General features: G+C 40.4%; 1 protein-coding gene across 1 annotated transcript in view; it reads left to right on the top strand.

The window, feature by feature from the left end:
- Positions 1-9,025: 9,025 nt before the first annotated feature.
- Positions 9,026-14,352, top strand: part of LOC307255586 (glypican-6-like) — a gene marked incomplete at both ends in the record, with an annotated part of 122,993 nt that continues 117,666 nt past the window's right edge. Inside the window, one exon of the mRNA XM_080034283.1 lies at positions 9,026-9,191. Within this exon, the coding sequence (XP_079890409.1) occupies positions 9,026-9,191 (166 nt within the window). The remainder of the gene's footprint in view (positions 9,192-14,352) is intronic.

Below are 14,352 nucleotides of genomic sequence, written 5' to 3' on the forward strand. Positions count from 1 at the left end.
ATCTCATCGTCCATTGTCCTTCTCTGCAGCACCGTCTCCTTCTCCCTCCTCTTCTGCATCATCCACGTCCTCTTCCTCCTCATCTTCCGCCTCCTCATCTTCTTTGTCCAATTCTTTCTCAGCCTCCTTGTCGTTTTCTGTCTTTTCTTCACTTCTACTCCCCAAACTTTTCTTTTCTTTCTCTTCCTCTTCCTCTCGCCGACGTCTGACATTTCTACGTCTCCGCTCTTCTCTTTCTCTTTACTCTGCTTCCCTTTGACAGCCTCTTTGTCTTCACACTTACTTTTTCTCCACATCCTCGTCTTTCTTCTCTGCCATGGCGTCGTACACCTGAACTCTCATCTCATGTCTTTTCTGTGCCGTCAACGTTGGAGTCCTTCGGCTTTTCTTCATCCTCCTCTTCCTCTGGTACTCCTTCCAGAGCATTACTCAGGACTAAGTTCTCCATCCGTGCCAAATCCAGCAGCACTTTACCGCACCAGAAGGAAGCTTCTCCGCACTCGTCCGCCTTGTCTCCATACTATACACAACAATATTTTGTGAGCTTGAGAGGTCTGGTTAGCTCACTTAGTATCTTAGGGTGTATTCACACATGGAAAGTCCATTAGTTCACTTGCTTTGGTCCAGACCAAATAGGATTTAGATTTTATTTTCTTTGGTGTGGTCCACTTTCATATTGCCCCTTTTGCAAGTGAACCAGCATTACGAAGCAAAACCACGCGTGATCTGAGATCATTCATTCATTGGACAGACATTCTGGGGTGGAGAGAAGCAGGAAGAACGAAGTAAAAACTGCAAATTTATCATTGATATAATATGGGGTTAGAAATAATAAAAAGGCCTACATCTAGCCTATAAATAAAGAAGAAACACATCAAATGATTGTTGTTTCATATGGTTATATTATGTAGCCCTATGTCAATGCCACGTTATGTGGCTTGTAGCCTACGATGTGAAACATAATTTTTGCTGCTGGACGCGCGGCTCGTGTGAAGAATAGGCTCAAGCTGAAACACAGATGATTAAGCTGTGTATCAGCTTGTCAGTTCGGCGCAGTTCAGCTCCAAACTGACACGGGGACAGTATTGACGGTCCCGTTGGAAATAAAAATAAAAACACACACTTCATGCAAAGCGCAGCGTGAACCTGTTGGAACTGTAGGCGGGAGACGCTCCTCTCGATCTGATTGCTGAACATATCAGCATGTGTACGCGTCATTATCAAATGTAATATTTTTGCTCGGGGCTCCCGGTCAAACCACAACAAATATTCCTAACAATGGATTTATTAAAAAAGAAAAGAAAGAAAAGGCGCAGTGCTTCCTGCAATTGGGTCGGATTAAGTCCGGCCAAATTCACACCACAAACGAACTGCAACAGAGTGCGTTTTGAAGTGCATCAAGACCACCTCTTCAGCTGGGTCTCGGAGCGCTTGTTTGGTCCGCCCCCGAGTGCGATTGCTGTATTCACACATGTCTGAAAGATGCGCACCGAAGGCGGAAGTGCACCTGAGTTCGTTTCAACCGAACTAAACACGGCATGTGTGAATACACCCTTAGTTTGTCATTCTCAAACTTGTGAGTCAGAACTAATGTTTCCTCTGCTGCAAAAATGAAATAAATGTTTGAACTCAGGCTTCATCCAAAATCTAGATTTCTGTTTTTTAAAGAGATGCAAATTTGCACATAATTAGTTAGATATTGCCAAATTTGCATATCAATTCAAACTTTTTCTGAAAAAACGTCATACAGAAGAATATTTGTTTTAATGTCAGTAATCAGTATTTCAATTTCAGTTGAAATAATAGATAGTGTTGCTCAGCTTGTTTAGTCTAAATATTGCCTGTCAGCAATGGATTGATGTTACTTGGACATGACCTTTCCCGTGTTGTGTGAAAATGATTAAGGGATGGGCATACTGTGATTTAACATTTGAGCCAGCATGCAGTTTATTGATTTTGTCTTCGCATCTCGGATCATTAGCTAGTGCAAATTTCTTGGTATATTTGCAATTCTCTCTTTCTTCAGTGTTCAGTATGCACTCCTTTGTTGAATGTGTTACTAATAAATTAAATGCATTTCTCTCTCTCTATCTCTCTCTCTCTCTCTCTCTCTCTCTCTCTCTCTCTCTCTCTCTCTCTCTCTCTCTCTCTCTCTCTCTCTCTCTGGCTGACACCAAACTGTAAGAAACATTTTACAATAAGAAAACAAGTATTCCAGTGTTGTGGGCAGATTAGAACACTCTTAAAACAGCCACAGCTACGGTCATAGCCTGTTATTTCTTTGCTGCATGCCTTTGTACTATTTGTCTAAGCTATACTATATGTTCCCCCCTGTTTACGTGTAGTACAATTTCACGAGGCATTCATCACTTATTCAGCCGAACCTTACGACTGCACTGATATTCACCTATAAATGATATGATTGAAAATAATGTATCTTTTAAGAGTTATGTTCTTAAGAAGAACATCAAGTAATGTATTAAATGAAGGCCATCATATGATATGTGATAGAAACTTATCTAATAGATAATGCAATTTGAGTCAGTTTTCTTCCATGCTTTTTTTTTCTCATTGTGGCTTTTCAACTTTTCCACTGTGCTGTGCATGAGAAGATAAGATAGTCTCCTGGTGTGGTGTTTTGGTTGGACTGTAGAGAGAGGATGAAGGGCCTACTACTGCTCCATCCGTTAAAAAAGGAGGCATATGATTAGGATGTTTCAATGATGTGGAGATATTCCTGGCATACTGAACAGGACTGAGGCCCTGGGACATGCCAGGTATATGATATCCGGTATGACATGGTCTGGGGGAAAGGACATCTACGCTGTTAAGTCTGCTGCTGTCACAGCACAATCTTGGATGGGGGCATACAAGATTTATTCTTGTTGTAACACCAATGGGTTTCAATAGTTTAAACAGTCACCCACACAATGAGTGTAACTTACTCCTTTGCAAGTATGATGTTGCTCTCAAAGGGTAACAGCTAATCTACGCTTTGTGTTTCACAGTTTTCCCAATGAAAGAAATGTGCATTCTCAACCCTCCCTTGCTTTGTTTGCTGGAATATTGTTTTTAGAACAGACTTCAAAAAGCCAAGGTCTTATATCTAGAAAAAAATAGTTTTACCTCTTTGCAGTAATTGCACATATCTGTCTTAAACATCCATGAATTATAAGTATACGATTAATTATTCATCACCCTGCTCGCTGTGCTAATGTGAACAAAGTGACCTTATTCTTCATCTGCTTACACTGCGCCTCAAATACAAGCTATGACATTGCTTGCCACGCTGCTTAAACCATGCAATGATGCACCATTACAGCAAACACTGATACACAATTGTTTTGCTTGTTTCCATATGATACAATAAGGTGTGCTTTTAATTCTAACGCAACCTATTTTTTGTTGTTGTTGTTTTTGTCTTTGTTTTAAACTTGGAACGAAACAGAGGTTATAACAAAAATGGTGGCTGTTTTTCCTCGTATTATATCCCTTCTAATAATTGACTTGTCCTGTGAGATCTATGGAAATCCTTCAGTGAGTCATCCGTATCCATCCACCCACCCAGTATAAGATTGTCTTTTCCGTGGCTTGTGTGTATGTCTATCCTGTTTTTGGATTCAAATTTTGAAACGTTAATGTCCAAGGAAAAGGTGAAACAGACTATTAACAGTGTTTTGGGAAGCATCCGGCCTGGATATTGATGGTGCAGGCTGGGTTTTCCCTGTGGAGCACTGAGTCATGATGAACCCTATGCTGACTCCACGTGGTGAGCTATCGATCCGCTAGTGCGATCACCCTCTGGCTATCATCTCTAGGCCTCATTAGGAAGGGCTTATTAGCTGAGTAGGGCTATTACGGTGCTGTGCACATGGACTGGGTAAAACACATTTGATGACTTCCCAAATTGAGAAAACAATGGAAATGAATTTGGTCACAAATGTTGAAAAGTTTAAAAAGTTCCTGAACTATCTCTTAATATCAAATATTTTATTTTCAGCCACTGCTGCTTTTCCCAATCCTGTTGGCAAAATAATTTCTTCTAATCTTATCTTGTTATGCAAAGGCCATGTACAAAAAGAAGAATACCGAGCCAGTTTCATTCATTTAGTTTGCGTCTGACTTCCTCAGCAGCACTAAAATAATATTCCGTCAGATAAAGGGGCGACTGTGGCTCAGTTGGTAGAGCGGGTCGGCCGATGATCAAAGGGTTGGAGGTTCGATTCCCGCCCTGCCACCTGTGTCATAGTTGTTGTGTCCTTGGGCAAGACACTTCACCCACCTTGCCTCGTGTGAATGTCGATAGTTAGCCTGCTATCGGTGTATGAATGTGTGTGTGAATGGTAACGTGTAAATGGGAACAGGTCTCCCTTGCAAAAGAGTCTCCGGACTCAATGGGATATACCTGTATAAATAAAGGTTAAAAAAAAAAAAAAAAAAAAAAGGCCTGCAGAGATTTTTTGTTCTAGTTAGATATCTCAAACTGTTTACAAACAGAGGTCATTTTCACACTTGATTTGACCAACGTTTGTGCAACCTTTTTGACATCATGTAGTGTATTCTTTATGTTATTGCAAATAATGATAGCTGGAGCACACATTTTAAATGAACAGCTCCTTTTAGGGTGTATTCACACATGCTGTGTTTAGTTCGGTTGAAACGAACTCAGGTGCACTTCCACCTTCGGTGCGCATCTTTCAGACAGGTGTGAATACAGCAATCGCACTCGGGGGCGGACCAAACAAACGCTCCGAGACCCAGCTGAAGAGGTAGTCTCGATGCGCTTCGAAACGCACTCTGCTGCAGTTCGTTTGTGGTGTGAATTTGGCCGGACTCGATCCGACCCAATTGCAGGAAGCACTGCGCCTTTTCTTTCTTTTCTTTTTTAATAAATCGCTTCACATTATGGGAAAGTGTTGTTGTCGCCATTGTTAGGAAGATTAGTTGTGGTTTGACCGGGAGCCCCGAGCGAAAATATTACATTTGATAATGACGCGTGCGGCGTACACATGCTGATCTGTTCAGCAATCAGATGGAGAGGCGCGTCTCCCGTAGCCTACAGTGCCAACAGGTTCACGCTGCGCTTTGCATGAAGTGTGTGTTTTTATTGTTCTTCCCAACGGGACCGTCAATACTGTCCCCGCGTCAGTTTGGTGCTGAACTGCGCCGAACTGACACCCAGCTGATACACAGCTTAATCAGCTGTGTTTCAGTTTCAGCCTATTCTTCACGCGAGCCGCGCGTCGAGCAGCAAACATACAGTAAAAATGATGTTTCACATCGTAGGCTAGAAGCCACATAACGTGGCATTGTCATAGGGCTACATATTATAACCATATGAAACAACAATAATTTGATGTTTTTCTTCTTTATTTATAGGCTAGATGTAGGCCTTTTTATTATTTTTAACCCCATATTATATCAATGATAAATTCGCAGTTTTTACTTCGTTCTTCCTGCTTCTCTCCTCCCCAGAATGTCTGTCCAATGAATGAATGACCTCAGATCACGTGTGGTTTTGCTTCGTAATGCTGGTTCACTTGCAAAAGGGGCAATATGAAAGTGGACCACACCAACAAAAAAAAAATCCAAATTCTATTTGGTCTGGACCAAAGCAAGTGAACTAACGGACTTTCCATGTGTGAATACACCCTTAGACTCAATAGATTTTCACAAAATCAAATGCTTGGTGCTTTCTGGTGAACCAGCCCACATACAAACATATGCATTCTTCTAGAATAACCAAAGTGCCACAAACAGCACCACAAAAACCTTCCAATGAACAGCATCAACTAAATGATGCAGCGATAGTCAAACTTTTAGCCACCTGAGAGAGAGGGTGAGCCATGGCCCTTCATACTGACACGCACAAAAGAAAGCATATTAAGAGTATTGAGTGCACTGTATGAAACTCTTGATAAAATACCATAAATCCACAACACTGGCCTAAATATTAGTATTACTATTTTCCCAGTGAGAAACACAGCAGAGAATATTCTGGCCTAATAGCTGTGGCCATCTTCCACTGGAATCTGTGTCAAGGAGTAGAATGTCTAACTAACATGGTGTAGCTGCCCCTTTGGGTCCCACAAAGCTCAAGCTCACTTAAGATGAGTCATTTCTGTTAGAAATTATGTGTCCCATAGGTGATTGTTTTTTTTACCTTTTTTGCAACCAAAGTTGCTGGTTGGCAGTATGACACACTTCTGCTACCTTCCTTCGAAAAAGAACAACAGAAAAGGAAGGTAAACAATAGGCGATTTGGATGTAAACGTAACAAAGCCCAAATCCATGTTACAAACATATTTCTTAGCTTCTTAATCGTAGTTCTTGATGTAGCTCAAATGGCTAGCTTCTTATGGAATGCATCTTAATGCTAGTATTTAGGTGGCAGGCCTAAGTGTGTTGCTCTCTGATTTGGCAAAGTAAAAAGAACACATTTACACTGACAGTGAATGCAAAGATGTTAGCAGGCAGTGCCCGTCAACAGATTAAGGTAGTCTGAATGAATGTACAAAAGATTTAATTAAAATTATATGAATATGACTCATTTTGGGAAGCAAACAACATCAATGTGCAGCTTCTGTCCGACCACCACAGCGTTGGTTGTGACATTCCTGTGCGGGGATGCTAATTAAACCCAGCAGGAATTACTTCGCTAAGTCATCAAACTCTATCATGTCTTGCATTGTAAGCAGAAGAAATACATGTTACTGTGTAGTACAACTCTCTGTGGGCGACTGTGGCTCAGTTGGTAGAGCTGGTCGGCTGATGATCAAAGGGTTGGAGGTTCGATCCCTGCCCTGCCATCTGTGTCATGGTTGTTGTGTCCTTGGGCAAGACACTTCACCCACCTTGCCTTGTGTGAATGTCGATAGTTAGCCTGCTATCGGTGTATGAATGTGTGTGTGAATGGTAACGTGGGAAAAGAAAACAGGTCTCCCTTGCAAAAGAGTCTTTGGTCTCAATGGGATTTACCTGTATAAATAAAGGTTAAAAAAAAACATCTGAAAAACTGTTTGATAAATATCATGAAAGTGGGTTTTGTTTCTGCCACAAAACACACTGAAAGAGATCAATATAGATCAGCCGGCCCACCATACCATGTAACCAGACCACTCTTTAACGGTTCCGGGTCGGCACTTTGTTGGCATGCCACTCAGAATGTGTGTGAGGTCTTGATGTAGATTTACTGAAGTACATTTTTTAATTAATAATGTTAATAATGGTTTATCTTTACAAGTTCAATAAAATAATGTAATATTACCAAAACACTGAGTGTAAAAGTTCTGAGTCTTAGTATTAAAAATAAAAAAATAAGTTTCTAAATTCATTTTAATGAATAAACCTTAGCATCAAAACATGTGAATGTCAGTATCCTGCATAAGCTGAACTGAAAGGAATCACATGTTCCTTAGCTTTAGCAACACTTGACAATGTAGGCTATTAGTTTTTAAGGAAATATACTTGATATTTTCTACATATTTTCACTCTTCTGTCTACAGTCAAACAGCGGCAGCCAGCAGCTGTTCTGGGTGACCCTTTACATTTCACAACCTCGAATTATGGCTAATTGTACTTTTACAGTGCATTTTAAATTTTGTTTTAACGAGCCAGCTGTAGCTCCCAAAACCACAAAAGCACACCGTGGGAGTGTTTTTTGAACAAGTTATTATGGGATGCCGTCTACTTTTACCCTCTCAAGAGAAAATCGTTCACTTTATAACGAGATACTCTCCTTGTTAGACTTTCTTCAAGAGAACTTTCCCTGCTTCCTCTGACAAAGCAGTCTCATTGTAAAAATAAGTGTTTTAATAATGATGCACTCTGATGTTGTGAAAGGTCGGCTCTTTGCTGCCATAGGTAAATGCATTATTCATGGCTGATGACGTTAAATTAGGTAAAATCATCTATGTGATTCTGACTCAAAAACCTCTCTGCCCTATTGAAAGCATTTTAGTTTTGTAGAATACAATGGAATGCTGTTGTTCTTTAGTCTACAAAAGGCAAACAAAGTAGGCCACTGGGAGAAAGGTAATTCGTTGAGCTCAAGTAAACACAGTCAGAGATCTGACCTAAAAAATAGGAAATAATGTTCAATGAAAAAAGGCAAATTATCTGTCTCTCTCTCTCTCTCTCTCTCTCTCTCTGTAAACTTTCTCTCTGTAAACTCTCTCTCTCTCTCTCACACACACACACACACACATACACACAAGCGCACACACGCACACACACACACACACACACACACACACACACACACACACACACACACACACACACACACACACACACACACACACACACACACACACACACACACATGAATGTTCCACCTCATATGACAGCCTTTATCATATTACTAACTTGATATTATCATGAAAACGCACGGCCAGCGGGGGGTCCTGTGAGTTTGTGCAACAAAATAAAAGAATCAGGGTCGATGTGTACGTCTATATTCCGCCCACTCTTACCTCCAGCTGCCTGCAGCTCCTCCAACATGTGTCCGCACACTATGGTGCGCATTACCAAGGATGCATAAAGCCAGAGGACAGTGCGCGCCCCTGGATGCGAGATGCTGAAGTCGCAGCCACTCCACTCCACGTTTTGCCCTGCCCTTGTGCGCTCTGCTCGCCGTGCAGCGTGTCTCGGCTGCATTCATTTCGCTTTCCTTCATACTGACACGACCACAGGGCTGCTGTGTGTGTGCGGGAGAAGTTGTTGGCACAGAGAGGACAAGGTAGCAACTATCTTTCTCCAAACGGATTTGGACTCGCCGCGTCTCTGTTTTTTCTATTCGAGGGGAAGATACGAAGGTTTTGCGATGAGGTGGACGTACCAGTATCAGAAGAAGTGAGGAGTGATTTTTTAATTTTTTTTGTTTGTTTGTTTGTTTGAATGAACATCTACCATCCTGCTCGCTGGAGAAATTCTTCAACCAGCCCTTTGGAATTCTTTTTCTTTTTTTTCTCTCTCTCAGACGGAGTTCGTATTTATCCCTGAGACACTATCAAGGATTTCACTGATGTTTGCGATGTGGAGACTGCAAGTCGCCTTATGTACTCTGTCGGTGCTGTCCCTGTCATCTGCTGCTGGTGGTGAAAGCAAAGCGCGGAGTTGTAGCGAGGTTAGGCAAGCTTATAACGTTAAAGGATTCAGCCTCGTCAATGTGCCTCATCAGGAAATATCAGGTAGGCGACATTCACAGTATCATCATTTGCTTTTCGCCCCCTTCACCACGTGCCATCTCTTGTTTCCCACCTCAACTGAAACAATTTGCCGATGGTCGCCGCAAACCACCTGAATAAACTATGTGGTATTTTTCAAACCTTTGAGCCTTCAATATAATCCCTCATTCGCATCCTGTTTTATTAGAGGATCCAAATAGAGTCGACCTGGGAATTATCATTAGCATATTCTGTATTTGCCACACGCCATGTTTCACCAGATAGGCAAACCAATTGCTCAAATGTAATCTATACAGCCAGTAGGTTTGTTGGGCTCTGTCTAAGTCTTTTTTAATCAAATCAAAGATATGCATTGCAGTAGAGTGGAACTATAAATATTTTTTGCCTTGCAAAAGTCACCATGGACCCCTCCATTTCCACGTTGCTTATTGTTGAATCACAGTGAGCTGGCTTTCATTCATTATATTCTAAGACACCCACAGAACAGTTGATTTAAAGAACCCAGCTGTAATGATGAACCTGAGCAAAAGCAAGTAATTTGATCCTTAAGTGTCTGCAAAAGTCACTCATTCCCATCTAGTGAATGTATTTGTCGCAGGTGTTCTAAGTCTTTCTTATTTCTATTGATTTAATATACCTTTTTATTCTTTATTTCTGACACATTGTTGCACCCAATAACAGGCAAACCTAATTCGCATGGACACTGGTTAAATCCACATGTTACCTTTCCCCAGTTATAGCCTTTTAAACCATGAAAGACAAGTGTTCCCCTCCTCAAAGAGTTGAATTCACCCACAGGTTATATACATTGACAGTTAACCCCATTTAAGAGGCCAGGAATCAGATGTGAGAACTCCCTATGTAATGCCCTCACCCAAATCTGAGATCATTTTATAGATAGAGCGGTTAAAATGGAGACAGAGAAGATATATGGATAGAAAGAGACTGACTGTGCAACGTTGGCACCGGAAGAGGTATGTTTGGGAAGTGGCTGCATACCTGTTGCTCGCATGCAACAGAAGATCATGGAGCTTGTTGTGTTTTATTTGGCTAAATAGTGAAAAAGTGCTTTACCAGCAGGGGGCTGTATGGGCTCAGCTCGAAATATTCCTTTTGCTGTGGGGTTTCTATAATTTTTTTTTCATTTTTTTTTGTTCTATATTCCTCAAGGCTGCAGCTTATGTTTTAATTCAAGCTCTTTGGTACAGCAGAGATATGGGGTTTTTATTATCTCTTGTGTGGTGGTAATCACATTTATGGTCAAAGCAGGAAAGGAGATTAGACAGTAAACATAGTGTGCTTCATGAGAGGGGAGGCTGAGAGGCCTCAAGTTAATCCCTCTATTTCCTCTTACAGACAGAATAGAGACACTATAATGGTAATTGGCAGTGTAAGGCAGTAATGATCATAGAGCCGCCTTATTTGCTTTTAACAGCTTTTTGGCTGGATGAGAATCAGATCATATCGCTATTAAACGTGTGTGTCAATGTCTTTAACTAAAGTGTGATTATTTTTTCATTGGGCTATTAAAACATCTTCCTTCATCAAATTTTGTCCAATAATTGTATTATTCTCTATGTGGAATTTTGAAGTTACTGGTGCCCTTAAGGACTATATCTGACCCTTTTTTCAAAATCTATAAAGTAATACAGAGGTAACTTCACCCCCATGGAAGTCTGCAATCAGGAGTTATAGTAAACTATGTAAAAGCACAAAGGAAAAGTTTGTTCCCTCAATCAATCTGCTTCAGTAGCAGCATCATGAAGTATAATCAAATTGTCAACAACTCAAAATGAAAAATATGTTCAATAGAACAGACACTGTTTAGAATAATCAATGTGCAGTATTTTCTCCTTTATCTTAGACGCCTACATGATCTGTTTTTAAACACAGTGCTGCTGCTCCGCTATTAAATCAGTATTTGTTTCAGAATCGAAAGAGCACATGCCGCTACAGACATGGTTTCCAGGATTTGTTCTGCTTATCTCATGTGTCATGTCTTGTCTACTTGGAACTCCAGCAGGTTAAAGCCAAAAGGCAGAGGTCTCCGGGCCACATTAGTTCAAGATGTTTTATGGAGCTGGGATCAGATCCTAATTACAAGTCATGTACATCTTACACCATGTGTAATTGGATTTTGTTGTCTCCAAATAACATTTACATGAAGACAAAAGAAGTTGGATAAAGTCCTCTGGAGATGGGATAATAGAAAGCACTCAATTATGCCTAATTAGCTTTGCTAATACAAACATGTGGTAAGTTGCATCAGGATCGTTAGCGCTCATCCCTCCATCATTTGCTATGTCATGCTACTGCTGTGCCCCTAGATACAAAACACACAGGTTTAATACTTCTGCAGAGGTGGCTACCTCCGGTTATAAGCTTCAATTTGCATAAGCTAATTATTTTGTCAGCTTTCTGTCACTGACAAGCTGAGCTACATTATTTAAGAGATGACAAACACAGGGATGTTTATACAGATGTTAGTGTTTGCGTATGCAAATTCAGTAATTATTTAATCCAAACTTCAAATTGAATTACGCATACATCTCAAACAATTTTCAATAAAATAAAAGGAATTCTTTCTCCAAAGATAAAAAAAATATACATTTGCATTTAAGTCTGTTTTGGTGGTGGAGTTCTGAATAAAAGTTCCTTTCTTTGGATTTTTATCAGACCCTTTTATAGCACATTTACCCAACGACTATCTAAATTCTGCAGGCTATCCATTATTGAAATATTACCGAGGTGTTTGAATGGGTCCCATGGGTACAATGGTCATAAAACCTATCCAGAACATAAAGAACCTGCTAAACCATCACAGCAGAAAACCCTAGATTGATGTTTCAAGGATAACATCAGTATCATATATGTTATTCACGTTTTCTCTTTCTTTTATCTCTAAAGTTGTTGTGGTAAGCTATTCCTTCCATGTTTGCCTCTTAATGAAGAACTGTCTGATATACAATATTTTTTATTTATTTTTATAATTTTTTTGTGGATCGGTTAATAATAACCCCTCACAATTACAAATAATATGCTGATATAAAGCCATAACATTTGGTGTACATCCTCCTGCTGCCTGTTAGAAAGTCGCAGTTTGCGTGTGTTGATTCACCGTGAGGAGACCTTATGCACCCTCAGCCGTATAACACTTCTGTCACACACACGGCTGTGCTTGGCAAATTGTCATCATACATAGTTTTTATTCTGGGATTTAAATAACCGTTACACTGGCAACGATGCAGACATAATGTAATTGACTGTTAGCTGACTCGGACAGAGGTCCACCATACTGCCCACTTCAGTGATTAAAGAGGGCTACTTTCTCTCTTTGCCTGAGGACACTTGAGTGCCTCAGCTGGTTTACAGTACAGTGATGGTGGGAGGTAGAGGCCATTAAGAAGAATCTTACTGACTCTAGACTAGCTTTCATACAGTGAAAAGTATCTTGGAAGAGTGCCAGTTTTTCTTTGCAAAGAGCAGGTGGGTAGAATAGTGGCACTGCAGACACACTACTATGGGAATCTTGAAACATTTCTAAAACTGAGTGGCATATAGCTTCATTAAACTCCAGGAGTGTTGAGCTTGTGATTCCTCCTCTGCCATGTTGTCGGTGTGCCGTCTCCTGTCTGGCGTGTCACGCTGCAGCCAGCCAACAATGCATCCTGCCTGTGAAGATCACCCCTGAGTGTATGTGTCGGACGTTTGGTCATAGTGTCACACACACACAATGCAGCTTGATTGTCAGCCCTTTGTTCATAAACACAGCGGCTCCTGAATGCTTCAGTCAGGTGCTGCCAGGGAGCCCTTGCACCGAGGCTTTGCTGTTAATATCAACATCTACACAGAGCGCTCGGGATTCTCATGGGTGGACTGTGCTCTCTGTTACGGCTTTGAAACAAATGCACTTGATGTGCTGCAGTTCCTACGAATGCAGTGAGTGCACAAGTCGTATTTGTTTTTACTTTCTCAAGAATAACAAATACCTTTTGGGAATCATGCACAACATCTTTTAAGATTATTATTTGATATCTCTTCTTAACAGAACAGTCATTAGTTGTTTTACCATACAGCATAATTTTTCCTCATGTGAATTCCTCTCTCTCTCTCTCTCTCTCTCTCTCTCTCTCTCTCTCTCTCTCTCTCTCTCTCTCTCTCTCTCTCTCTCTCTCTCTCTCTCTCTCTCTCTCTATGTTTTTCTCCTTGATCTGTACTTGTGATCTGGCTTTTTGCAGATTGTGTGATGCACAGTTCCCAAATTCCCTTAAATACAACCCAGATATCAGAGATCTTTGCTCTTTGTACATAAATTAATGTTGGGACCCTTGTGGACGTTCTTTAAACAGCACACTTCATATAGTCAACATATACGCTTTCTAACTGTATAGCTCTTAAAATGAACCACATTGCACAACATATTAACATCTAAATATATGGTTAGTTTGTGAGCCTGCCAGCGACGTAGTTCATTGAAACTTAAAAACCATACCATAGTTCTAAGCATGTACTAGATTTTTATTTATTATTAAATGTATTAATATTGTATTTTCACGACTTCAGATTAAATTGTTTGATTTTGAAGTTGATTCACTGAGATGGTGCAATTTATTCAGAATTAAATACATTTATTGTTTATTATTGTTGTTTTCCATTTACAGTAGTAGTATATTTCATTGCAAGAATCAGCATTTCAGGTTTGAAGCTATTAAGCAATACACTTTACAAACACATCGAGTATGTTCATACACAAAGTATGTCATTTCGGTTGTTCGCATTGATCTTGTTTTAATTTACTATACATATAGTGCAGTAATGTACAATAGGCCTACATGTGGGTATAATTTCAGATGTGTTCCCAGTCAGTTACCTAATCACTAAATAATGGATTGACCTTTAGTGAAATAGTGGTAATACTACTCTAGAAGCCCTAGCCTAGCAAATATTAATATAAAAATTCAGTGAGGCATTTTTTTCAAAGCCCATTAAGATGCTCTTGGCTCTGCCAAATTGGAAATAAGTCTCTTGCCAGCCTGTATACATCTTCAGAGAGAACAGTTAATGAGATGTGAGGGAGATTAGGGGGTGTGTGTGTGTGTGTGTGTGTGTGTGTGTGTGTGTGTGTGTGTGTGTGTGTGTGTGTGTGTGTGTGTGTGTGTGTGTG

This window comes from Ammodytes marinus (genome assembly GCF_949987685.1).
Source record: "Ammodytes marinus genome assembly, chromosome: 1".
Lineage (NCBI taxonomy): Eukaryota > Metazoa > Chordata > Actinopteri > Uranoscopiformes > Ammodytidae > Ammodytes > Ammodytes marinus.